General features: G+C 37.4%; 1 protein-coding gene across 2 annotated transcripts; it reads left to right on the top strand.

The window, feature by feature from the left end:
• On the top strand, positions 1-26799 carry LOC127953348 (zinc finger protein 271). 2 transcript variants are annotated; one of them, XM_052552548.1, is made up of 3 exons: positions 1-353; positions 23138-24930; positions 25099-26799. In XM_052552548.1, the coding sequence occupies exons 1-3, from the start codon at positions 143-145 to the stop codon at positions 25582-25584; spliced, it is 2490 nt and encodes an 829-aa protein (XP_052408508.1). In that variant the 5' UTR covers positions 1-142; the 3' UTR covers positions 25585-26799. The 2 variants fall into 2 exon arrangements, with proteins under 2 accessions (XP_052408508.1, XP_052408507.1); XM_052552547.1 differs by having other exon boundaries at positions 23138-26799.

The raw sequence follows: 26799 nt of genomic DNA, 5'->3' as shown, positions 1-26799 counted from the left end.
TATATATATATATATATATATATAGTTTTTGAATCAGTTCATAAATACCTGTAATATTTCTCGTCTTCACATTCGTGACTGAGTTTTGAAGCAAGCAGGAATATCTGGAGGAGTTTCTGAACTTAGATCTGCTGCTGTGAAGATGGAGTTTGTGAAAGAGGAGAGAGAAGAGAACACGAGTGAACCAGAAACCAGCACAATAAAACACGAGGAAACAGAAATAAAACACGAGGAACCAGAAACCTGGAGAATAAAACAAGAGGAACCAGAAACCTGGAGAATAAAACACGAGGAACCAGAAACTTTGAGAATAAAACACGAGGAACCAGAAATAAAACACGAGGAACAAGGAGGTTGGTGTTTATTCTTCTTTCATCTTTAATGAATGTTTGTGGTACATTAGGTTTACAAAGCTTTATTTTTGAGCCCTTGAGAATTTCTGTGTAGACATTTGTGTGTGTGTGTGTTAATAATCACTTTAATCGGCACAGTCTGTCTAACAATAATATGCTGTGCAGCATGGATGTACCTTACATGTTTGTGTTTTTGAAAAAACTTTTATTTATGGTTTCTGAAAAAAAAAAAAAAAATTATGTCACTGATAATAAGGCCATGATACACATACAGAACATTTGTTCACAAAACATAATTATATTCTGATGTCATGATAAATGTTATTTTTAATAATGTGTATCACCAGACAGTTGAACAGTATTTTTTCTACTATCAAATGTGCAGCAGCTACTGTTTGGTTACCCACATTCTTCAAAATATCTTTTTTCTTTTGTGTTCACCGCAAGAAAGATATTAAAGGGTTAGTTCACCCAAAAATGAAAACTAGACCATGTTTTACTCACTCTCAAGAATCCTTAAGGTATGACTGATTTATTTCAGATTAATCCAATCAGAGTTATATACAAATTATCCTGGCTCTTCCAAGCGTTAGAATTGGAGTAGGAGGGTGTTTTTGTCCAATAGTCCAAAAGTAGTCAAAAAAAAAAAAAAGCATGCGCATCTGTAATAAAATGCCTCACATGCAGAGCCGGATTATCCATAAGGGCACTTGGGCCAGTGCCCAGGGGCACCAACCATTCACAACAACTAGGGAGGCACCACATGACAAGCTTTAAAATTATTTTTCGTAAATTGTTTTATTATTAACTTGAAATTCTTGAAAGACCATACATAACTTGTTTATGAACACTAATTCAACAACAATAATAATAATAAATTATAAATACATAAAGATTACTTGACCACTATCAGTCCCCCCCTTCCGTCACTATCAGTCCCCCCCTTCCGTCCCCAATCTGTCAAATTTGAGTTGGTCCACAACAAGTATGCGCAAATGTGTCATTTTTTAACGGTTACAGAAAATGAATCAAAATGGACAGACGTCAATTGAGGGGTTTTGCAAAAAGAAAGTTAAAGAAAGACAGGGACGGTAAACGTTTAGCTACAATAGTGTTTTTTTCTTTTTAATATGCGCGGGGGGGCAGGCATGTAGATATTCGAATACATTGCATGATATTCGATATCCATTCGAATTAGCCCTAGTATAGAATAGAGTCATGCATTATTTTGAGTGATGACTATTATTATAAGAGCTTGATGGAGTGCAGGAGATGCAGATAACATGATATTGACCCTTAAGAAACTTTCATTAATGCTGTCACGTAACAAATCTGTCCAAATATACAATGAAATGAATAGATAATTTCTACATTGAAATAAAAATGTAAAGACTGCACAACTTTTATAAATTGCAAATATAAATAATTGGGAATCATGAAAAAAATTCTAATAAAATAAAAACATGTATCTATTATCTGTTTCATCTATTATAAGATTTATGTAGTTTTGTTTGCTTGGCTGTTTCCTTATAAAAGTCCAGAAATTTGTCAAGTTTTTCGTCGGGTGTCTTTTTAAATTCTATGACGTCATTACATTGCCGTCTTGCCACCAGCCAATCGCTGCACTGCTGATTATGGTTTCGAGTATCGATATCCCCTTTTAAGACAACGCATGAACGCGCAAATTACCTCAGATAACTCAATCCAGCGATACTAATCATACACAACAGGTGTGTTCGAAGAACCCAATTAGCCGGATCATGATTAGCACGGTGATATCATCTTGGATGTGTCATTTGATCTCGGATGTAATAAGCGACGTACGAAGAACGGGCCCCAGGTCCCGAAGTGCATAAATTAGAAAATGCAGCCTTTGCATTTTTGTGTGGACAGTGAAGCTGTATATTTTCTGAAATGATAACGTCATCAACCCACGTCTCGCCCCTAGTCAGTCACTGCATCATGTAACGGCAACAAAAAACATGATCAAGCACTGAACGATTGTCTTTTTATTAACACTGATTAATAAATGTATTGTTCCACGTTCGTTTGTAAACCACACACAAGGTGTATGTGCCTAGTCCTAGTTAAAGTCTTCTCCGTTTTAATTGTATTTCTGTGGCAGAATTACAGTGCCACATGCTGGTCTGGCATGTATACTACATTGTTTTGTGGTTTTCGCATGGATGCAGATATTTCATGAGACAAGAAAAAAAAAGTCTGATTAGGCTCTGATCAGGGATCTGATTCACACTCACTCACTCACACTCTCTATCTCAGCTAGGTACATTTTGATGTTTGTTTTGAGATTACATCTGAAAAAGTCTGTTCTTATTTATGATTTTGTTTAAATTTTTTTAAATATAAATTGTAAACATTGTAGGGCTGGGCGATATGGCTTAAAAAAAAATCTCCGATTTTTATTCACACCAAAACCGATTTTCGATTTTAATTGATTTTTTTTTTCTATTTAAAAACAAACTACAACCGACAAAGAAATTGCTCAAAACAAATGTACACTTGCCGCTGGGTTCAGCGTTGCCCTTCAGATACAAGGCGATTTGCGCTGCGCTATGGCGTAGGCAGAGTTTTAACCCTCTCCGGCTTAAATTAAGTTTTAGTAACAAGTATAATAATTAAAACATGTATCTGGAGTAATAAGGTAGTTAGTTTTTAACTGTTGCAAATCAGCAACGCCTGCCTTGAGAGGGTTAAAAACTTTTAGCGGGAGCTCTTTCATAGTCTGTTGTTCCTCCTTTCGGTCAACAGCAAACATGTATCTGTCCCGTTGTAAGAAGCGAGCGATAGCGCTAGTCCTGCTGATGAGAATTAAGAGAGAAGCAAGGAAGAAGAGGCTGTGGGTACGACCTCAAACTTGTATCGTACAGCTCAGGAAAATCTGACACACACAAAGAGTTAAAGAGAAAAACGATTTTCATTAAAAACAAATCGCCCTTAACGTCAAATTCGAGTTAATCGATAAAATCGATTTATTGCCCAGCCCTAAAACATTGTATATCTGTTTGGCTTGATATTTTATATTAATTTATTTTTGTTCTCGGGTGGGTAATTTGCAGGAGTTGCAATCCTTTTTTTGTAATGTTGTATTAAGAGGACAAAACTAAGGCCAAATGGCCTTTACTATTTAAGTTTGTATTCATAGTTATACATGTTTTACAGTAAGTTGACTTAACTGTACAGTATTGTCATATAATTGTTGGGACTGGCACTTATAATCACTAAATTGGTAAAAATGGGAATAAATTTTTTATTTTGTTTTTTAGAAATAAAAGCCAAATGCTTGATCATTTTACAGCCACATAATTTTCGTTATATATTTGTTTTGGTTGTTTAAAAACACACATCTATCCGATTAATCGATCAATTAAGTGCTAGATTAATTGATTACAAAAAGAATCAATAGCTGCAGCCCTAAAATTATCCATTACAAAAAAATAATACATCACCAGAGATCAGCGATTAATTTATTGAAGAGCCTACATAAGCTAAAGATAATAGGTTTATATATATATATATATATATGTATGTATATGTATATGTATATATATATATAATATTATATAAACATTTATATAATTTTTCATTTTTATTTTGTTATGCCAATTAGGGGTGGGCGATATGGAAAAAATATATCACAGTTTCTTTTAGAAATATCATGATTTTTATCACAATTCTGTCATGTTGGTTTTACTATTTTGCAAGTTGTCTGAGCATTACAGCCAAATTAATTTGCCTATTATAAAGACAAACCCTTTCAAGGTATCAAAAAAGTAAAAAATTTTTTTTAGCAAATATTTAGGCCAAATAGAGTGAAGATAAAAATCTTTGTTCTTATTTTTTTAAGAACAAAGATAAAAGAATGACAAAGATACACATTACAACTACACATGATATACAAAGAGTAGTTAGTTTCTTTTTTAAATATACAAATAAAACAAACTGTGCTTTATTTTCTGGTACAATAGGTGTATTTAGCAGGAGCATTCAAGAAATTGAATGAACAAATATAAAAATAAAACACTATATGGACTGATTCCTTTAAAAACTTTATTAAATTTCTTCAGTCAAGAGCAGTGAACTATTTTTCTTTGTTTTATTGTTTTATCAACGTTAAATAGTTCACCCAACAATACATTTCTGTCTGCTGTCTGTCAGTTCTGTCACAGTGTTTTGTTTTTTATACCACCATTTACTCACGCAAAAGTGGTTTTAAACCTGAATGGGGTTCTTTCTTCTTCTGAAAATAAATGCTATTTTGAGGAACGCAGAAAACCAAACAGTTGCTGGTTCACAGCGATTTCCATAGTTTTTTGCTACTATCAAATTCAGTGTCGACCAGCAACTGTTTGGTCACCCGGATTCTTCAAAATATTTTATTTTGTGTTCAGCACAAGAAATAAATTAATACAGATTTGGGACAACGTGACAATGAGTAAATAATGACAAATGAAATTTTGGGGTGATCTGTCCCTTTAATGACAGTCGCATGTTTAATAGGCCTACTGTCCCTTTAAGACCTGCAACCATCTAATATACAGGCACGTATACGTTTTTCTCTCAACTGTTTATTTTCATTTTAGGCATGACCAACTGGGTCTACATGTAAACCTTGTGTGTTTTGACAGTATTGGCGCAAAAGATAACTTGGTTCAATAATATGATATGACGGAGGCACCAGAACTGCAGCTAATAGAATGTGGGGTGTAGCACCATACTACAATATTTTTTCAAAAGCAGAGCGTGGAGACATTTTTATCGTCATTGAACAAAAATCATTATATCGCACACAGAAATTAATACAGGTTTGGGACAACGTGACAGTAAGTAAATAATGACAAATAAAATTTTGGGGTGATATGTCCCTTTAATGCCCAATCACACCGCGGTCAAAGTTAAAAATAGTTAAAACTTTTGCCGCTGCGCTCTGTGATGATTACCAGTGCGACCAATAGAATCGGGGGATCTGTCGCATGTTTAATAGGCCTGTTTTGAAAAATTTAAACACGATGCCAGTGTGCATTTTCTGTATGCATTCAGTTCTGTTCGCGAGAGTCACAATAGCAAACTACTGACTTTAAGTCATTGGGATTGGGGTCGCTTTGAAAATATTGATAAAATCGTCCTTAAAGTTGTCCAAATTAAGTTCATAGCAATCCATATTACTAATAAAAAAAATTGTTATATTTACAAAAGAAATTTTATAGAATTATAGAAGGAGGTAGTGCACGGCCTAAGCTTTTGTTCTTAATGGCATTTTTCTTCCTTGCATTATTTTTACTTTTATGCTTTAAGTAGTTTTGATACCAGCACTTTTACTTGAGTAAAAAGCTTGAGTTCATACTTCAACTTCTACAAAAGTCTTTTTAAACCCATACTTCTACCTGAGTAATGAATGTGAATACTTTTGACACCAGTGGCCACTTCTACCGATCAAGATCCATCAGGAGTTTTTGTAAACTTTGCAAAAGGAAAACCCACTATTAAATTTACATAATGATTTTATTATTATTATTATTATTGGTATGTGTGATGTCCCACCACTATAAATGCTGAATAACATGTGTAAGCTTATGCCATATGTTCTCCAGTAGTAGCATCATCCTCACCAAATCCTGCTGCTGAGGATGAACCTTTGTCCACAAACCCTGCTGCCTGTGATGACTGCAATTGTAAATGGCTGAAAAATCATAAATACAACCACTAGTAATATGATTAATTGGCTTATCACTTTTGACTAACAGGTGGCGCTGTAATCAAATCATTTTGGTGTGTTCTGTGTGAGATGACAATAACACAAAGTTTGGTGTCACTATGCTACAGCATTGCAGAGATACAGCCTGAAGTGTCATTTTGGCATCATGCCTCAAATTCCTCGCTGTGATATGCGAAAAAGGTTTTTTCTATCGACACAATATCCATAACATTTTGTCAGCACAGTCTGAAGATCATCTGATTCAGATTTGGTGAAAATCGGACCAATGGTTGATGAGGAGTTTTTGCAATAGGCTAATGCAATAAAAAGTTATTAGCATTTTTATAAATGTAATTATTAATGGTTAATGAATGGTTTATTAATCCAACAATAGGTGGCGCTGTTACCAAATTAATGTGGCATGGTCAGTGTGAGGTGATAATGGCACATACATAGTTTGGTGCAAATATGTCAAATGGATGCAGAGATAAAGCCTCAGATGAATTTTGGCATCTTTCCATCAAATTTGTTGTTGCGCTAAATGAAAACTCTTTCGTATATATCGACACATAACTTTTGGCCAGTGCGGTCTGAAGATGATCAGAGTCAAATTTGGTGAAAATCTGTCACTAACGGTCTAGGAGAAATTAGAAAAAGTAGTTTTTTTTTCTTTCTCTCTCTTTTGGCATTATTGGTATCGATGCTCTCAACATGACCCAAAGAATAAAGGGAGACTACTTTCATTTCAATATTCTAAATTATCCAAAAGTTATTAGCATTTTTATTTTATTTTATAATAACTTTTGACAACAAAGTGGTGCTGCCATCAAACTTTTTGAGTACAATAAGGGCATGGAGCCAAACATTTTGTAATTATTTCCCTAACAATTCAATAATGCGTTAAAAAATACAGCATTTTAAAACAATTCAAAATGGTCTATGCCTCAAATGGCTGACATGGACAATTGGATATTGTTCGACTCGACATGACGCACTGAATCTAAAGAGAGTTTTGTGATTATTGGCCAAACCATTCAGAAGTTAAATGGAAAAATATGCATTTTTAATATCTCCGGACCACTAGGTGGTGCCGCGTCGAAGCACTGCAGGTAGTCTCAGGTTGTCATAACACACATCAAGTTTGGTTTCAATAGGCCAAACTGTTGTCGAGATATAGCCTCACATGCATTTTTGCGTGCTTTTCGTCAAATTTGTTCACGTGTTTATTCGAGAACGGTTGGACGAATCAACTTGTATTCCATAACTTTTTGCCAGAATGGTCTGAAGACGATCTCAGCCAATTTTCATGAAAACTAACCAGACTAATTAACCATCTAGGACGTGTTTGAAAAAGTATGTTTTTCATACAATTGAAAATATATTTAAAAAAAAACTAAACCTTGCCATTTTTTATTTTACGTGGCATGGGCCAAGGATTCAGAGGAAAAAATAATTTCCATTTTCTGGCTTACGGTTCAAAAGTTATTAACACAAACACTAGAATATTAATTCAAATGTGTTGTTGTTGGTGGGGAAATTATTACCAACATTAAAAAACATTTAATATCGTCAATAGTCAAAATAATTTCTCAGGATTTTGAACACAGCTACCTGAAAGTGGTGCACGTGCTTCATCATGGGCTTTTTTATTTTTATTTTCTCTGCGCGGGACTGCGCCGATGTATTTGGCCAGATATAGCCTAGTTGTATATTATGTTGACAATTTGTATTCAGCTGCAAACTGGAGGTGAGAGTGAGAGTGGGTGAGTGCGCAGATGCGGAAATGGCGTGTCCCGTGTACTGCAAACCGCGTTCATCATAAAATGCATTTTTTCATATAGAGAAAAAGTCCTTCTGAGGAAGTATGCATAGTTTCACGACTTTACAACACTGTATGGATAACACAAAATAAAAAAAAAGTGTCACACATCTGATCTCACTCTGTGTGAGGGAAGGGAGGGGGAGGTCTGGGGTGGTTGAGGGTCTGCCTGACAGACACAGAGAGAGAGAGCGAGTTAACGTCACTTTAATCATCGCAGTATCATTAATCATCAGACACACGTGCTCCGATACATGCTGCTCTCGCTTGAAGAGAGTGCGCACTCAAACTGTGTCCTGTGTACTCACAACTCTCTATGCTCATGCGCTAGATATTCATTCTTTTCGCTTCACATCTTTTACCGTGTGCAGTGTGAATGCTCTGATCCATTAACATGGGCTTGCATAACAGATAGAGCTTGTAAACCTGGCCTTGCATAGGCATATCCCTAATCTGTCCTGTTCTCGCACTCCATTTAAGTGCACCTCATTCTAACTGGTTCAGATGGCGACACGAAACATACAGTGTGTAATACCAATCATGGCCACCACCAGATGGAGCTATAGGATTACTTTTAAATATTGGTTGTAGAAACGTGTATAGAGCATTTAAATCATCAAAAGTGTTGGCAACAATTTATAATGAGCTCTCTTTGTTTTACATTAATGCGTTACCTAATATTAAGTAACAATGAACAATCTATTATTCAGATATTTTATTAATCTTTTTTTTATGTTAGTTAATCCTATCATTAAAAATATTAATGTTCATGTTATTTCACAGTATATAATCTAATCTTAAAATAAAACTATTAAATTCAATTCAAGTTTCTTTGTATAGCGCTTTTTACAATGCAAATCGTTACAAAGCAACTTTACAGAAAATTATGTTTCTACAATAATTTGTAGTAGCTTGTAAGTGGTGACTCAATTTGTGCAAGTATGACAGGATTTTTAGAAAAATTAATACAAGACGTAGTCAGTCAGACGATGAACATTATTAATATTATTACTAATTAATAATTATTATATGATGCAGTCACACTTGTAACCATATTTGTTAGTTCTGTTTGTTGATTCACGGTTAGCATCATCTGGGGTCCTCTGAGGGTCAGCATCATCTCTTCTCAGGTGTTCTGGATCCAGACTGGAGCTTGTGTAAATCCTAGTTACATCCCGTGGCAAAACATAGAAACAAAATAGAGACATCTTTAGCATAGCTGCTGATCCAACAAAGTAAAACTAGTTTAACACAAGCTAATGAGTAAAAATGCACATTTGATCAGATGCAACTACACTCACAATTTAAAAGATACATTATTCGTATGCTTGGCGAAAGAGATGTGTTTTAATCTAGATTTAAACAGAGAGAGTGTGTCTGAACCCCGAACATTATCAGGAAGGCTATTCCAGAGTTTGGGAGCCAAATGTGAGAAAGCTCTACCTCCTTTAGTGGACTTTGCGTTTTGTGACCTTAGGGTGCGTGATGGGTTGTAACGTGGTAGAAGGCTAGTTAGGTACGCTGGAGCTAAACCATTTAGGGACTTATAGGTAAGTAATGATAATTTGTAACTGATACGGAACTTAATAGGTAGCCAGTGCAGAGACTGTAAAATTGGGGTAATATGATCATATTTTCTTGACCTCGTAAGGACTCTAGCTGCTGCATTTTGGACTACCTGTAGCTTGTTTATTGACGAAGCAGGACAACCACCTAGAAGTGCATTACAATAGTCCAGTCTAGAGGTCATGAATGCATGAACTAGCTTTTCTGCATCAGAAACAGATAACATGTTTCGTAGCTTGGCAATGTTTCTAAGATGGAAGAATGCAGTTTTTGTAACATGGGAAATATGATTTTCAAAAGACAAATTGCTGTCTAATATAACACCCAGATTTCTGACTGTAGAGGAAGTAACAGTACATCCGTCTAGATGCAGATTGTAATCTACAAGATTCTGTGTAGTGTTTTTTGGTCCAATAACTAATACCTCTGTCTTATCAGAGTTTAATTGGAGAAAATTATTTGTCATCCAATCTTTTACATTTTTAACACACTCTGTTAGCTTAGATAATTGAGAAGTTTCATCTGGACTCGTTGAGATATATAGCTGAGTATCACAAGATGTTTTTATCGTTTTGCTACTCATATAATTACATGGGAAAATTATATCTCGGTTTTCTTTAGAATCATAGTTTAACGTTCGTAATTGCTTGGACAGAAGGTGTAACGAACGTTAGTAAATGTTTCCATTGCATCGTGGTGGATTAAGGGAATTATACTTGCAGTGTTAGTAGTAGTATTTTGTGGAAGACACACCAAAATAAATGTTATGCACCAAAATTCAGGATTTTATTAGAACAAATAAAAGAAATGACTTAGGAAAAATCCAGATGGACTGAATGTCCCACCCTGACATCCGCAATTTCTGGCGACGGAAATAAAAAAAAGTCTCATTACATGATAATGCCAAGGCTTAGTGTGATAAAATTAACTTTATTATTTCTTACATCTATCTTAAACAAAATAGTGGAAAAAAAAGGAAAAATTACAAAAACTGGGTATTATTCGATCTATTTTGTTCATTACACCCCTTGTGGACAGAAAATGTGGAATCACTCATTACTTAATTTTCTTTTGCATGATTTGTGAAGGCTTGAGACTATAAAATAAATTAGAGTCATAATAAAGTTATATATATAATTAAAAAATATATAGAATTGTAATTTGTAAATAATACAATTTATTCATTTTTTTTTTTTTTTTACTTTTTTATTTTATTAAAGTTCTATCAAAAACACAGACCCACACACACACACACACACACACACAGACACATGCACAAACCTTGAACACACACCTGGAGCATTGGGAAGCCATTTATGCTGTGGTGCTTGGGCAGCAGTTGGGGGTTCAGTGCCTTGCTCAAGGGCACCTAAGTCACGGTATTGCCGGACCGAGACTCGAACCCACAACCCTAGGGTTAGGAATCAAACTCTCTAACCACTACGCCACAACCTTTCACCCCATAGGTGTTTTTTTTTTCTTCTTCATATTTGAGGAAGGGAGCACAACAATACAATCATGCTTAGGGCACCCATTTAGCCAGCAGCGGCTCTGGCTGTATTCCTTAGATTCAAACTGAACAGAATTGCCCAATCCTGTTCCTGGCGATCGATTGTTCTGCTCCAACTCTAATCAGTCACACCTACCTTTAATTTTTAAGTGATCAGGAAGACCAGAGTTAGTTGCTTCAGGTGTGTTTGATTTAAGGTAGGAGCTAAACTTTGCTGGAAAGTCGATTGCCATTAACAGAGTTGGACACCCCTGTGCTAAAGGGTTACTGTGTATGTGTCCGCACAGTTTTCCTGATGCCACCGGGGTGGCGTTTGCACTGACAGATCGGGCCTGACATCGCTGCTTGCAGCTATATTTTAGGGTTTCTTTTTAATTTATCTTGAGATGTTTTTAGTTGAATGATGCTCAGTGAAGCACTTTAAGCACCTACACTTTTTCAGTAAGTTACCTTTATTGTACAAATGTAAAATTGACATCCCAAATATATATGTATGTATGTGCATATACATACAGGTGCTGGTCATATAATTAGAATATCATCAAAAAGTTTATTTAATTCACTCATTCCATTCAAAAAGTGAAACATGTATATTATAATCATTCATTACACAGACTCCTATATTTCAAATGTTTATTTCTTTTAATTTTGATGATTATAACTGAAAAAACTAAGGAAAATCCCAAATTCAGTATCTCAAAAAATAAAATAAAAAAATAAATATATATATATATATATATATATATATATATATATATATATATATATATATATATATATATATATATATACATATACATATATATATATATATATATATATATATATATATATACACACACTTCCCCCGTTTTTCTTGAGCTGATCTCAAAGATATAATACTTTTTCAATGTACACAAAGGCCTAAAACTGTGTTAGTGAGCATAATCCATCCACCTCACAGGTGTGGCATATCAAGATGCTGATTAGACAGCATGATTATTGCACAGAGCTTAGGCTGGCAACAATAAAAGGCCACTCTAAAATGTGCAGTTTTATCACACAGCACAATGCCACAGATGTTGCAAGTTTTAAGGGAGCATGCAATTGACATGCTGACTACAGGAATGTCCACCAGAGCTGTTGCCCATGAATTAAATGTTAATTTCTCTACTATGAGCCGTCTCCAAAAGGAGTTTCAGAGAATTGGGCAGTACATACAACCGGCCTCACAACCGCAGACCACGTGTAACCACACCAGCCCAGGACCACCATATCCAGCATCTTCACCTCCAAGATCATCCAAGACCAGCCACCCGGACAGCTGCTGCAACAGTCGCGTTGCACAACCAAAGAACCTATGTTATGGTCAACGAACACAGGAGAATTTTATTGATGGCATATTGAATGCAAAGAGATACCTTGATGAGATACTTAGGCCCAATGTTGTGCCATTCATCCACAACCATCACCTCATGTTGCAGCATGATAATGCACGGCCCCATGTTGCAAGGATCTGAACTCAATTCCTGGAAGCTGAAAACATACTGGCCAGCATACTGACTGGAGATGTCCCCTATTGAGCATGTTTGGAATGCTCTGGATTGGATGGATCTTTTGAATGGAACTTGTTAAAGTTCCTGACAATATCCAGTAACTTCGCACAGCCATTGAAGAGGAGTGGACCAACATTACACAGGCCACAATTAACATGCTGTCTAATCGGAATCTTGCTATGCCACACTTGTGAGGTGGATGGATTATCTCGGCAGAGGTGAAGTGCTCACTAACACCAATTAAAACAGATTTGTGAACAATGTTTAAGTGAAATAGGCCTTTTGTGTACACAGGAAAAGACTTAGATCATTGAGTTCAGCTCATGAAAAATGGGGGCAAAACCTAAAGTGTTGCTTTTATAATTTTGTTTATATATATACAGAGATGTATAGTAACGAAGTAGAACTACTTCACTACTGTAGTTAAGTACTAAAAGGCGGTATCTGTACTTTACTAGATTATTTTTTCCTCCTACTTCCACTTTTACTTTGGTACATATTTTCGCTGAGTTTAATACTTTTACTCCGATATTTTTTTTATGTGCTGCATCGTTACTCGTTACAATTATAATAATGTTACGAATCATTCCATTACAAACCACTGCCAGAACTGTAGATGGCAGATTTGATGAAGCTGCCACATCATTGAGCGAAACAAGCGATTAAGAAGACTGCACATGCTGACTGAACTGCTGTGAAGAGAGAAATGAACACAGAGCCGAGCCAGATAATGACTTGTTCACGAATCAAGAACCGGTTGCATCGGTTCTCGGATGAACAGTAACGTTAGTTCTTTCTGACAGTTCGATTCAATAAACCAGTTGAAGAAAACAGTTCACCGATTCTTTTGCGCTCGATGCAATGCCGTCATTGGCGTTGACTGCACATGGGCTCATAACATTAGAATCAGTTCAGAATCAATCACCAAAAGAATCAGTTCTGTTCAGACGCTCTGCGTGTCGGTTTGCTTCACGCTAAATCACACATGCGCAGTATCATCAGCTCCTCGGTTCACGAATCGGACGCGTCTGACAGAAACGGTTCTTGACTCGTGAACGAGTCATTATCTGGCTCGGCTCAGTGTTCATCTTCAGTTCTCTCTTCACAGCAGTTCAGTCAGTGTACTTTTTGAGTCAATGAATTACTCCGGGATATTGGTTTGTTTTAACTCAGAGGGAGTGTCAGACACATTAAACAAGTTAACAGCTTAATTCATCTGTGGATTAATGCGTATTGGAGACGCGAACTGTTTAAAACGATTCAATTCGATTTGGTGGACTGTTTCAAAAAGATCCGGTTACATCGAATGATTCGTTCGCGAACCAGATATCACAAACTGCTTTGTTTTTAACTGTCTTACAACAGACACGGAAGAGAAGACAATGCTGAATAAAGTCGTAGTTTTCGCTATTTTTGGACCAAAATGTATTTTCGATGCTTCAAAAAATTCTAAATGACCCTCTGATGTCTTACGGGTTTGAAACAACATGAGGGTAAGTTATTAATGACATAATTTTGCAAATTGGGCTAACTAACCCTAGTAACCATTTTTTGTTTACAAGAAGTTACAGTCAAAGGAATTGTGATTTGTCCTTTAGGTTAATCATTTGAAATAGTAAAAACAATATGTTCAAACTTTTGACGACTTTCTTTAATAGCTACATAACATAATGCTTCTACTTTTTACTTTCAGTACTTTAGTACATTTTAAAATAGACTACTTGCAATACTTAAGTACAAAAAATTTTGAATACTTTAGTACTTCTACTTAAGTGTGGTGCTTAAAGATCACTTCAACTTCTACTCAAGTCACTTTTTTGATAGAGCACTTGTACTTTTACTCAAGTATGGGTCTCTAGTTCTTTATACTTCTCTTTATATATATATATATGTACGTATGTATGTGTGTGTGTGTCATGTAGAGAATTGCCAAGAGGCCTGGGAGAAGTTAGGAAGGCTCAGTACAAGGGAGTGATTTTCAAAATGGCAGTTGTGATTTATTTCTGAAGCTGCAATGTACATGGAGTAGTTCTTAAAGTGCAAAAAGAACACTTATGGAATCATAAATACACTGGTGCTACAAACAAAAGCAAAAATGCTGAGAGCAGCCAAACTGGCACTAAACAATGCCTAGTGGTACATCCACCAAACTGGAAAGCATGTCTCACCTCAAACACGTTCAAACGTTTGCATCCTTTTAAAGGATTCAACCATCAGCCTGCTCGATCCATTGTTTAAATAGTCAGTTTTCCCGCCCAAACTCTATTGGGACAAACCATTATCACAAGGTAGAACCCTTTACCTGTAGCACTCATCACAAACTTCCACAGCTAACATTAATACATAAATAACTTAACTGCAGTTCATTAACTCACTTCTGACATATAGTAACCAGGATACAAACATGCGTAATATAACACCACAAAAACTAATATTAAACATTAACACCTCATAGCACTCATGTTTCCCTCCATTTTGAAAAGCTTGCTCACACTCTGGGGTCCACTTGACCTTTATGGGACTACTCGTCCTTGTGAGATTCGTTAATACTGCAGCTCTGCTGGCAAAATTTGGAACAAATCTCCTATACCAGCCCACCAAGCCCAGAAATGATCGAACGCTCTTCTTCGTCGTTGGGGGTACACACAACAAGATAGATTGCACTTTATCCGCTTGAGGCCTGATTGATCCTCCACCCACGACGTAGCCCAAATAAGAGAACTCCTGCTTGGCAATCTGGCACTTTTTGGCATTGACAACCAGACCTGTGTGATGGATCTTTTCGAACACTTGAGCAAGATGTTCCAGATGTTCTTCCCACGAATCACTGTAAATGACTATGTCATCGATATAAGCTGCTGCAAAACTGTCCACTCCTCTCAGCACCTGATCCACCAAGCACTGAAAAGTTGCTGCCGCTCCCTGCAGGCCAAAAGGCATAAATTTAAAGGAAAATGGAAAGCAGTCAGTTCTTTAGCAGAGTCAGCCAATGGCACTTGCCAATATCCTTTGCATAAGTCAAGAGTTGCTTAATACTTAGCTTTGCCCAGTCGTTCAAATTGCACATCAACTCTTGGCATTGGGTATGGATCAAAAGCAGATACTGCATTAAGCTTCGAGAAATCCACACAGAACCTGAGTAAACCATCCTTTTTTGGTACTAGCACCACTGGACTACAGCATTCGCTCCTCGATGGTTCTATGATGTCTAAATCAAGCATCACTTTCAATTCCTCTTTCAAAGCGGGAATCAGGCGGGCGGGCATTCTACAATGGGCCTGCCTAATGGGATCTGTTGGCAGAAGGTGAATATCATGCTGTAAAAGATCGTTTTTTTCCAGGCTGATCACTGAAAAGATTTTTTGGTACTGATTTCAGGAACTCTTTCTGCTGTTTAGGTGTAAGATGATTCACTGATGGAACAGTTATTTGACTTTTGATCAACCGGGAAGTATTGCTCCTCCAGTTCCTCCTATTCCTCCACCTTTCTTGCCCACAACTGCTCAGACCATGAGCCTCTTCTCTCATGCCACGGTATTAAGAGGTTAATATGAAAAACTTGAGACTTCTTCCTGCGATCTGGTAGAGAGATCTCATAATTAGTAGCACTTAGTTTCCGCAAGACTTCATACGGCCCCTGCCACTTGGCCAGTAATGAACTGTCAGATGTGGGAAGGAGCAGTAACACCTTTTGACCTGGACTTAATGTTCTCTTCCTGCTTGACTGATCGTACCATTGTTTTTGATGTTGTTGTGCTTTAGTCATGTTATCTCTTACCAACTCTGCCATCGAGTCCATCTTCTTCCTCATCTTAATGACATACGATAAGATATTCGTTTGTTCACTTGCATTGTCTCCTTCCCAGGCTTCCTTTAAGACATCCAAAGGTCCACAAACCTGACGTCCATAGAGCAGCTCAAAGGGTGAGTAGCCTGTAGACGATTGTGGAACTTCTCGATAGGCAAACATCAAGTATGGCGACCATTGGTCCCAGTCTGCCCCTGTGTCAGACACAAACTTGTGCAACATTGATTTCAATGTCTGATTGAACCTTTCTACCATACTGTCAGTCTGAGGATGATAAGGAATGGTCTTAATAGGATGTGTACGCAACATTGAATACACTTGCTTAATTCGTCTGAATGTAAAATTGGTTCCCTGATCTGTAATTATCTCTTTGGGTAAGCCTACCCGTGAAAAGAGCTGAACAAGGGCATTGACAATTTGTCTCGTCTTTTTGTTTTTAAGAGGAAAACATCTGGATATATAGTAGCATAATCTGCAACAACCAGAATATACTGATTTCCTGTTCTATTCTTTTCTAAAGGACCTACTATATCCATAGCAATGCGCGAAAATGGAATGTCAATAATAGAGAGACTCACAAGAGGCGCTCTCGCCCTTTCTAGCTGGACTCACCAGCTGACACTCTGGAAAAGACTTACAAAAATCCATTACGTCCATATACGGTCACCTTCTCAAACAAGGGTTTCAGGGTTTTATCTTGCCTTTGAAGTTCCACTATATCATGAGGAATGCATTCAACATAATCTGCATTAGGTTCAGGCAATCTTTCGATCATTTCTGTACTCTCAACTTTGTTCTGACGCCTCTCACGTCTAGATTTCCTAGTTCTAGGACCCCCACCAAAAGGTAACTCTTGCAGTAGCTGTTCACAGGTCTTATCACGCTTAGCCTGGGCTCTTGTTACCATCCTGACTTCAACTATCTCCCTGTCATTCTGCAAAAGATCTACAAGCACAGGCAGATCTCTACCTAAAATAATTGGATAGGGCGCCTGGTCCATTACACCAACTAACAAATAATAAGCCCCGATCTTTACATCATTTACCGTGTCTGTGTTCGACTCAACCTCCTTTAACCCTAGAGAGGACCTCGGCACATAACAAAGGCGGCTATTCGTAACCTTCTATAAAGGGCAATCTGCTTTCTTATGCCCTGGTTGGCCACATCCATGACAAATAATCACCGCTTTACCCTAATACTGATTAACTGCCCCCTGCTGCTTACCACTGTTAGTACCACAACAGATCTGTGACGATACCCCGGTATTAAAACCAAAATTACTCAGACCATCATCCCAACCATCCCCAGACTTACGGGTTGAGCTGTTGTTATAGGATCGCCATCGTCATGGTTGATACAAAGATTGTCTAGCAGCCATAAAGGCCTCAGCCATCTCTGCTGCTTGTTTAGATGAGGTAGGGTTATTCTGTCTCATCCATGTTCTTGTCTCTGGATTGAGTAATTTGAGGAACTATTCTAGCACAATCTGGTCACCGATCTCCTCCTTTGTCCGCCTCTTAGGATTCATCCATTTCTCATATAAGTCTCTTAATCTTACTTGCAGCTCCTGAGCATTGTATGCTCTAAAACGCTGTCCATACATTTCCACATTTATTTCAAACTTGTCAAGAATAGCCTGTTTGACCAAGCCATAGTTTAGTGAATCACCCGGCTCCATTGCCACATAAGCTGCTCTCGCTTTACCAGTTAGGAGAGGTAACAAATGCAACACCCAGTCTTGCCTTGGCCATCTGCATGCATGAGCAATACGTTCAAAAGTTGTTAAATAGTGTTCTATGTCCTCCTCATGGGTCCAAGGAAGCATTCTCTGAGTCTGTAAACATGATATTGCCGGTCCTTGTGCCTCGGTTAGATTCTCACCTCCTGAAGCAAAGTCATCGTCTTGTAAGGGTAGTCGCCTTGAATGAATGGTTGAAGGCCGATGCACCGCCCGTATCTGCTGACGTAGTTGCAGGTCCTGACACCCCTGCCAGTGACTGTCGTTGTTGGTCTTGATGAACTTCAGACTGCAGCTGTGAAAACTGATGGTGCAGCACCTGTCATTTATGCACTTGGCGCTGCGCCTCTCTTTCCAAGCGCTCTTCTCTTTGATGTTGCTTTTGTAAAAATGTTTGCATCATATCCGTAAGTTGGTCAGCTGAACTCCCAGCTACAACTTAACGTTGGTCTGGAACCGTGCATGTTAACACGGACTCATCTGGAACATTAGACTTGTCTCTTGCCTTTGCTGCATCTTGCTTCTTTGGTGGCATTTTTGTTCCTGCCACTCCTCTTGAAAAAAAAAAAAAGGTTTGTTGCACAACTAAACATGCAGCCTCCCCATGTACTAGCCTCCTATTGGCCTGGAGGTACCGCTGCCACAATGTGTCATGTAGAGAATTGCCAAGAGGCCTGGGAGAAGTTAGGAAGGCTCAGTACAAGGGAGTGATTTTCCAAATGGCAGTTGTGATTTATTTCTGAAGCTGCATTGTACAAGGAGCAATCCTCAAAGTGCAAAAAGAACACACACACGAAAAAAAAGAAACACTTATGGAATCATACATACACTGGTGCTTCAAACAAAAGCAATAATGCTGAGAGCAGCCAAACTGGCACTAAACAATGCCTAGTGGTACATCCATCAAACTGGACAGCATGTCTCACCTCAAACACGTTCAAATGTTTGTACATTCTGGATATGCGCACTACCCGAACCCACCACCAAAACATTAGATCAAACAGGCAAGATCTAACATGTGCTATAAAATGTAAACTCACACAATAAAGAAATAATTTAAAGCAAACAATGACTCTCTATTGTCTTTCAACACTAACACATTGCACCTTTGATGTTGGTACTGTCCCTCCTCATATACATTGCCAACACACAATATACAATAAATTATTAACACACCAAGTAAATTCAGAATGAATTTTTTGAATTTATTTTATTTGATCAGGGACAATGCACAGAAAAAACATTAGTCTAAAAAAGAAGAGATGTCATGTGCCAGGTTATAGCAAAAAATGCTAATTTCCACCCGCAGTCCCTGGACATGTAGATGTTATAGGCCCTACGTACAAAAGTTCATAAAACATATACAGAACAATACATAAAATCATTACTTTACTCACATCATAAAAACACACTCCACTTCAGGAATCTATCACTCACTCACTCACTCACTTACTCACTCACTCAGAATTTACATCGCCCATATCACAGTCAATTCAGTGCATACAGGTTTGCTTTAATAATAACCACTGTTTGGACAGGCGTGTAAATGTACTATAGTTTGTGCATGAGATAATCTCATTTGGAAGAATATTCCAAAGGTTCGCTGCTTTATAAAAGAATGATTGTTGACCATATGTGTTTCTACGTTTTGGAACACTGCACTCTCCTCTGACTGTCGACCGTGTGGCTCTAGAAATTCTCTCCGAATTTAATGTGACAAAATTTCTGAATGTTGTGGATAATTTTAAATAAAGCAGAAATTTGATTATATTTAATGAGGTTTTCAAAACTCAAAATGTTATATTTACTTTGTACTTTACAGTGATGGCACTGGCGAGGCTTTTTATCATGGATTTTTATGGCCCTTTTATATAATGATTCAAGTAATTTTAACGATGTTTTACATGCCTGAGACCAACTAGACATGCAATACAGAAGATGTGGGACAATCATAGTGTTGAGGTATATATTTGAGGCTTCCGTAGTTAATGAATTTCTAATATGTTTATAGTTCATCAAATTAAATTTCAATTTATTACTAAGATTTTTTATGTGACTTTTAAAACCAAGGTTCGAATCGAGTATTAGACCTAAATATTTTGTTTCATTTACATTTTTAATTGTTTGTCCATTTACTTGAATTTCTTGAGTTACTTGTAATTTACGTTTATTTGAAAAAAACATTGAGACCGTTTTATCAACGTTTAAGGTCAGACAAAACGTATGTAACCATTGTGCAACTTTTTGCATCTCTTTTGATAATTTGTCAGCAACCTCCAGCTCATTTTCCCCAGAAGTGAAGATAACCGTATCATCAGCGTACATGATTATATCAACGTCCGAACACACTGTAGGGAGGTCATTTATATAGATGCTAAAAAGCAAGGGTCCCAAAATAGACCCTTGCGGCACTCCCATCGAAGTGGCTCTGAACACAGATTGGATGTTATTCACTTGCACACACTGATGTCGGTCGCTCAAATAAGATCTTATCCAATTTTGGGTGTGCTCAGAGAGACTGTATTGATTTAATTTACTGTAAAGTATCTGGTGATTGACAGTATCAAAAGCTTTACGCAGATCAAGGAAGACTGCTCCCACCACCCTTCCCCGATCCACATATGCCCTGATAGTTTCCAGGAAGTAACAACAGGCAGAGTCTGTTGAGTATTTCCGTCTGAAACCAAATTGCATTGGATTTAAAAGAGCTTGTGATTCAAAGTGGGTAGTAAGTTGCTCTGCCACTGTCTTCTCGAGCACTTTTGACGCAGCTGGGAGGATACTTATTGGACGATAATTGTTCATGTCTTGTTTGTTCCCAGACTTAAATATTGGAGTGACAATCGCAGGTTTTAAGGCTGCTGGAAAAATACCCTCACTAATCGATTGATTGATCATTATTGTTAACAGATCAGAGAAGATGTCCTTATATTGTTTAAGAAATGAAGTATCAAGTCCATAAATATCTTTTGCTTTGCTGTTGTTTAGCACAGTAATAATTTTTTCAACTTTAGTTTTAGTTATTGAGCTAAGATTAAAACCAGATTTGTCACTGATTGTGAGAAGGGGGTGAGCAATGTGAAAATTCTGAGCCATTTTTTGGACATTGTTTAAAAAATAATCATTAAAATTTGTTGCTATTGCAAAAGAGTCATCAATAATTTTTCCCTCTATATTTAGACAAATATTCTCACATTTTGACTTTTCCTTTCCAATCAGTTTATCAATAGTTTTCCATATTAATCTACTATTACCTTGTGCATTTCTAATGATTTCAAGAAAAAAACTGGCTTTGGCCTTTCTAAGCTCAGCTGTAACTTTATTTCTTTGATTTGTAAAGGCGAATCGATCTGTTGTTAGTCCTGATTTGAGAAATTTTTTTAGCGCCATATCTCGCTTTTTCATCATATCCTCAATAATTTTGTTAAACCATGGCAAATTTCGTTTTGCTTTCTTTGATTCTTTTTTGTATATTTGATTAAAATGTCATTTACAGCCAACATAAGATCATGACAGCCCTGTTCACAAGATTTTTTCTCCAGGATGTCTGCCCACTTTGTTTGTATTAAATCTTTTTCCACCAGTTGTAAATCTTTCTTTGGAATGAATGTGATATACATTTTACTATTCGTTTGATTTTCATTCTTGCACCTTGTTTTTATCAATTTTCTAGCTACTAGAGTTAAATTGTGATCAGACATGCCTGTAATTAAATTATAAGTTTTAATTATTCTCTCGGGTTTATTTGTCAATATTAAATCTATTAAAGTTTGAGAGGATCTTGTTATAAGAGTTGGTTTACTTAATAGTTGTGTCATTTGAAGGTGTATACGTCTATACAAGGTGTATCCCGACACTTTCACTATAGAAGAGGGAGTATTAGGAGTTAACCAAGTTTCCGTTAAGCACAGATAATCCAGATTTGAATCTGTCAACAAATGTTGAATTTGCTCAGTCTTCGAAACGATGCTGCGGATGTTTAAGTGTCCTCCGAAAATACCCTTCGGCTTTGTTTTCGGGTTCCAAAGTACGCTCGCATGATTCACAGTCTGAAACAGTTTCATTTGCTGCTGTTTAAGTAAGGCGTTTGTCAGGGGGTTACCTCGCTTTCCCACGCTAGAGTCTTGGATATGGGTCAGCGACGCCGGCGATTGCACCACATGAGCGGAAACAGCTGATTTTAGAATGTTCACACGATCTTGATGATCCATAGGCCCGGGGTTTAGATGAATATCCCCACATAGAAGCAGAACCATGCAGAGAAAGACAGAATATCCTCGAGTCCGACTCGCTGGTACCGTCGGTCTGGAGCAGCGCCGCTCGCACAGCGCGCTACGAGCACACGCTCTTCTATCATTTAAAACGTTTGAGTATATGGTGTATTGGCACCATGAAGCAAGTGGCATTGGCACGGCCAAGTCTGCGAACGCCGTGGCCTGCAACAAAGTATGGCGTTCGAGTTCACAAGTTCCCCACAGCTGAGTCAGTAGGAGAAACATCACACATAGAATTACCCAGAGATTCAATGAGTTTTCCGTTCCACTGTATTTGATGCGTGAGTTCCAAGATGCATAAATTCCCTTAACAAAAAAATGATCTCGCGGTCTCCCAGTTTGTTTTGGGAAGGGTGCAGCAGCACCTGTCGAGCGACTGCCTTCCTCCGCCATTTTTCCTCATACAGTCTACACTATCATCAATGCTTAAAAATAGCATTAGACTGGCACTCTAGTGATGATGTAAGAGACCTAGCCCATCATCACAGTGTGTGTGTATAAAATATATAAATGTATACATTTTACTAGGGCTGTGATGGTGGTAAAGTGGTAAAAATCTGCTACCATCACAGCCCTAGTAAAATGTATATATTTATTTTTTTATACAGCTTAAAGACCCTGGGGTCAAATGGACCGAAAAGAACAATGATGCTTAAAAATGTTTACCGGGTCTCCCTATTAAATGAGTCAAAGACATTACATTAACATTACAGTAGACAAGACTGTAAATCTAATGCAAGAAAAGTAAATTGTGTATTTGCAGATGTTCTCTCAGCTTTTAACAATATACCAAAAATAAATAATTTTTACTTTTATTTCAGAGTTCATTGAAGAAAAAGAGGAAAATGAAGAATCAAGTGAAGTTGAGGAGAAAAATAATGTCAAAACTGGTGGAAAACCTTTGAGTTGCTGTCAAACCAAACAGACAGATTTAAAGAAAAAAGGATTTAAGAAATCTTTAACCTGCAATCAGTGTGGAAAGAGGTTCACATATGAATCAAATCTTAATCGTCACATGAGAGTTCATACTGGAGAGAAACCACTCACCTGTGACCAACGTGGGAACAGTTTCACACAATCATCAAACCTTAAGGATCACATGAACATCCACACTGTAGAGAAGCAGCATGTATGTGATCAATGCGGTAAAATGTTTTTATGGGCTTCACTTCTGAAAAAACACTTAAAAGTTCATGCAAAGGAGAAGCCACATTCATGTCATTTGTGTGGTAAGAGTTTTTTGCATCTACAAAGTTTAAAAGAACATCAGAAAATACATACTGGTGTGAGAGATAACGTGTGCTTTGGGTGTGAAAAGACTTTTAGTTCAGCAAGCAGATTAAAACGGCATGAGAGGATTCACACTGGAGAGAAACCTTACAAGTGTTCACACTGTGACAAGAGTTTCAATGTCTCATCAAGTCTGAAAAACCATGAGAGGATTCACACTGGAGAGAAACCTTTTAAGTGTTCACATTGTGACAAGAAATTCACTTTGTCACCACATTTGAAAATACATGAGAGGATCCACACTGGAGAGAAACCTTTTAAGTGTTCACATTGTGACAAGAAATTCACTTTGTCAACACATTTGAAAATACATGAGAGGATCCACACTGGAGAGAAACCTTATAAGTGTTCACACTGTGACAAGGGATTCAGTGTGTCATCAAATCTGAAAACACATGAGAGATTTCACACTGGAGAGAAACCTTATAAGTGTTCACACTGTGACAAGGGATTCTATGTTTCATCAAGTCTGAAAACGCATGAGAGGATTCACACTGGAGAGAAACCTTACAAGTGTTCACACTGTGACAAGGGATTCTATGTTTCATCAAGTCTGAAAACGCATGAGAGGATTCACACTGGAGAGAAACCTTATAAGTGTTCACACTGTGACAAGAGATTCAGTCAGTCAAGAGATATGAAAATACATGAGAGGATTCACACTGGAGAGAAACCTTTTAAGTGTTCACACTGTGACAAGAGATTCAGCCGGTCAAGAGATATGAAAATACATGAGAGGATTCACACTGGAGAGAAACCTTTTAAGTGTTCACACTGTGACAAGCGATTCAGTCAGTTAGCAAATCTGAAAACACATGAGAAAATGCACACTGGAGAGAAACCTTATAAGTGTTCACACTGTGACAAGAGATTCAGTCAGTCAAGAGATCTGAAAAATCATGAGAGCATCCACACTGGAGAGAAACCTTATAAGTGTTCACACTGTGACAAGAGATTCAGTCAGACAACAGATCTGAAAAACCATAAGAGGATTCACACTGGAGAGAAACCTTTTAAGTGTTCACATTGTGACAAGAGATTCAGTTGGTCAACACATTTGAAAAGACATGAGAGGATCCACACTGGAGAGAAACCTTATAAGTGTTCACACTGTGACAAGAGATTCAGTGTGTCATCGAGTCTGAAAAAACATGAGAGGATCCACACTGGAGAGAAACCTTATAAGTGTTCACACTGTGACGAGAAATTCAGTCTTTCAGCAAGTCTGAAAAAACATGAGTGGATTCACACTGGAGAGAAACCTTACAAGTGTTCTCACTGTGACAAGAGATTCAGTGTGTCATCAATTCTGAAAACACATGAGGTGATCCACACTGGAGAGAAACCTTACAAGTGTTCTCACTGTGACAAGAGATTCAGTGTGTCATCAAATCTGAAAACACATGAGAGGATTCACACTGGAGAGAAACCTTATAAGTGTTCACACTGTGACAAGAGATTCAGTCAATCATCATATCTGAAAACACATGAGAGGATTCACACTGGAGAGAAACCTTACAAGTGTTCACACTGTGACAAGAGATTCAGTGTGTCATCAAGTCTGATAAAACATGAGAGGATTCACACCGGAGAGAAACCTTACAAGTGTTCACACTGTTTCAGGAAATTCAGTCTTTCAGAAAGTCTGAAAAAACATGAGAGGATTCACACTGGAGAGAAACCTTACAAGTGTTCACAATGTGACAGGAGATTCAGTCGTTCAGTAAGTCGTAAAACACACGAGGTGATCCACACTGGAAAGAAACCTTACAAGTGTTCACACTGTGACAAGAGATTCATTCAGACAAGAGATCTGAAAACACATGAAAGGATCCACACTGGAGAGAAACCTTACAAGTGTTCACACTGTGACAAGAGATTCACTAATATATCAAATCTGAAAACACACGAGAAGATCCACACTGGAGAGAAACCTTACAAGTGTTCACACTGTGACAAGAGATTCACTAATATATGAAGTCTGAAAACACGAGAAGATCCACACTGGAGAGAAACCTTTTAAGTGTTCACACTGTGACAAGCGATTCAGTCAGTTAGCAAATCTGAAAACACATGAGAAAATGCACACTGGAGAGAAACCACATCACCGCAACATACCTGGGAATCGTTTCATTGAGTCATCTGTTCTACACAAAAACCAACCACAGTAAGGCCCCGAACACACAGAGACGCATTTAGTTGTATGTGTAAATATTTTGTATGGTATATGTGGATATGTGGATAAATCTGAAAATGACACCTTTGTGTTTTTCTGTACTGCCAATTCATATGTTTTGTAAAACAATGATGTCATCACCCCACATCTCGACCATAGTCAGACACCGCTACGTCATTTAACACCAACAACAATGGAGGACTACATGTTTGTGCTCATGCTACAGAAGCTACTGAGTCTGTGAGCTTGACTAAACTTACTAGTGGAGCAGCACGATATTGGAAAAAAAACTCACATCGTGATCATTTTTCTCAGCGAGGTATATCGCGATATGGACAAAAAAAATTCACCAGATGACTTGTACAGCTCTATTTGGATTAAAAAAATAAAAATCAATGATTGGGGTGATTTTGTAGGTGAATAAATCAAATTACAAACATAGATGAATATAATATAAAAATGATACAAATGAAATAAAGTGCTTTATATTCTTCAGGTAAGTCGAACTGTTACTGTCTGTTACAGTTAAGTCTAATACGTTACTGCTGCGTTACATTGCTGACAGAATGCAGTGTTTATAATCTAGAGATTGTAAAGAGGATGTAGCACACGCACTGTCAAGTCAAGTGCCAGTGGATTACAGACCTGCTCCCGCGAGATCTAACGCAGCAGAGAGCGGCACGGGACATGACTTGTGTGTGTGCGCAAGATAGTGGAAAATAAAATGATTCATGGTACTCCGCAAAGTAGAAATATCGAAACAAAAAATCTAAAACAAGTAAATTGTTATTCATCTATTGCACAAGAGCAAAATGAATATAAACCATTAACAGGTGCAAGCTATGCAGAGCTTCTATTTAGGCTATAACAGGGATTGGTTTGTTGCATGATGAGACTGATGTGAGATACTGATCCAAAAGCACACCTTTTGAAAGTTTAATTTCTTCCTTTAATAAAGAAAGTTTGTCATTATTGTTGCTGTTTTCATTTAAAATAAATAAAACATTGAACCACAAA

This window comes from Carassius gibelio, chromosome B3 (assembly GCF_023724105.1).
Source record: "Carassius gibelio isolate Cgi1373 ecotype wild population from Czech Republic chromosome B3, carGib1.2-hapl.c, whole genome shotgun sequence".
Lineage (NCBI taxonomy): Eukaryota > Metazoa > Chordata > Actinopteri > Cypriniformes > Cyprinidae > Carassius > Carassius gibelio.
The sequence above is the reverse complement of the archived record's forward strand: the minus strand, read 5'-3'. Positions and strand labels throughout refer to the sequence as shown.

Coding starts and splice junctions, on each gene's coding strand:
- LOC127953348 (XM_052552547.1), top strand. CDS start 143: ATGGAGTTTGTGAAAGAGGAGAGAGAAGAGAACACGAGTGAACCAGAA. Junction 354..23,137: donor AAAACACGAGGAACAAGGAG/GTTGGTGTTTAT, acceptor CTTTTATTTCAG/AGTTCATTGAAGAAAAAGAG.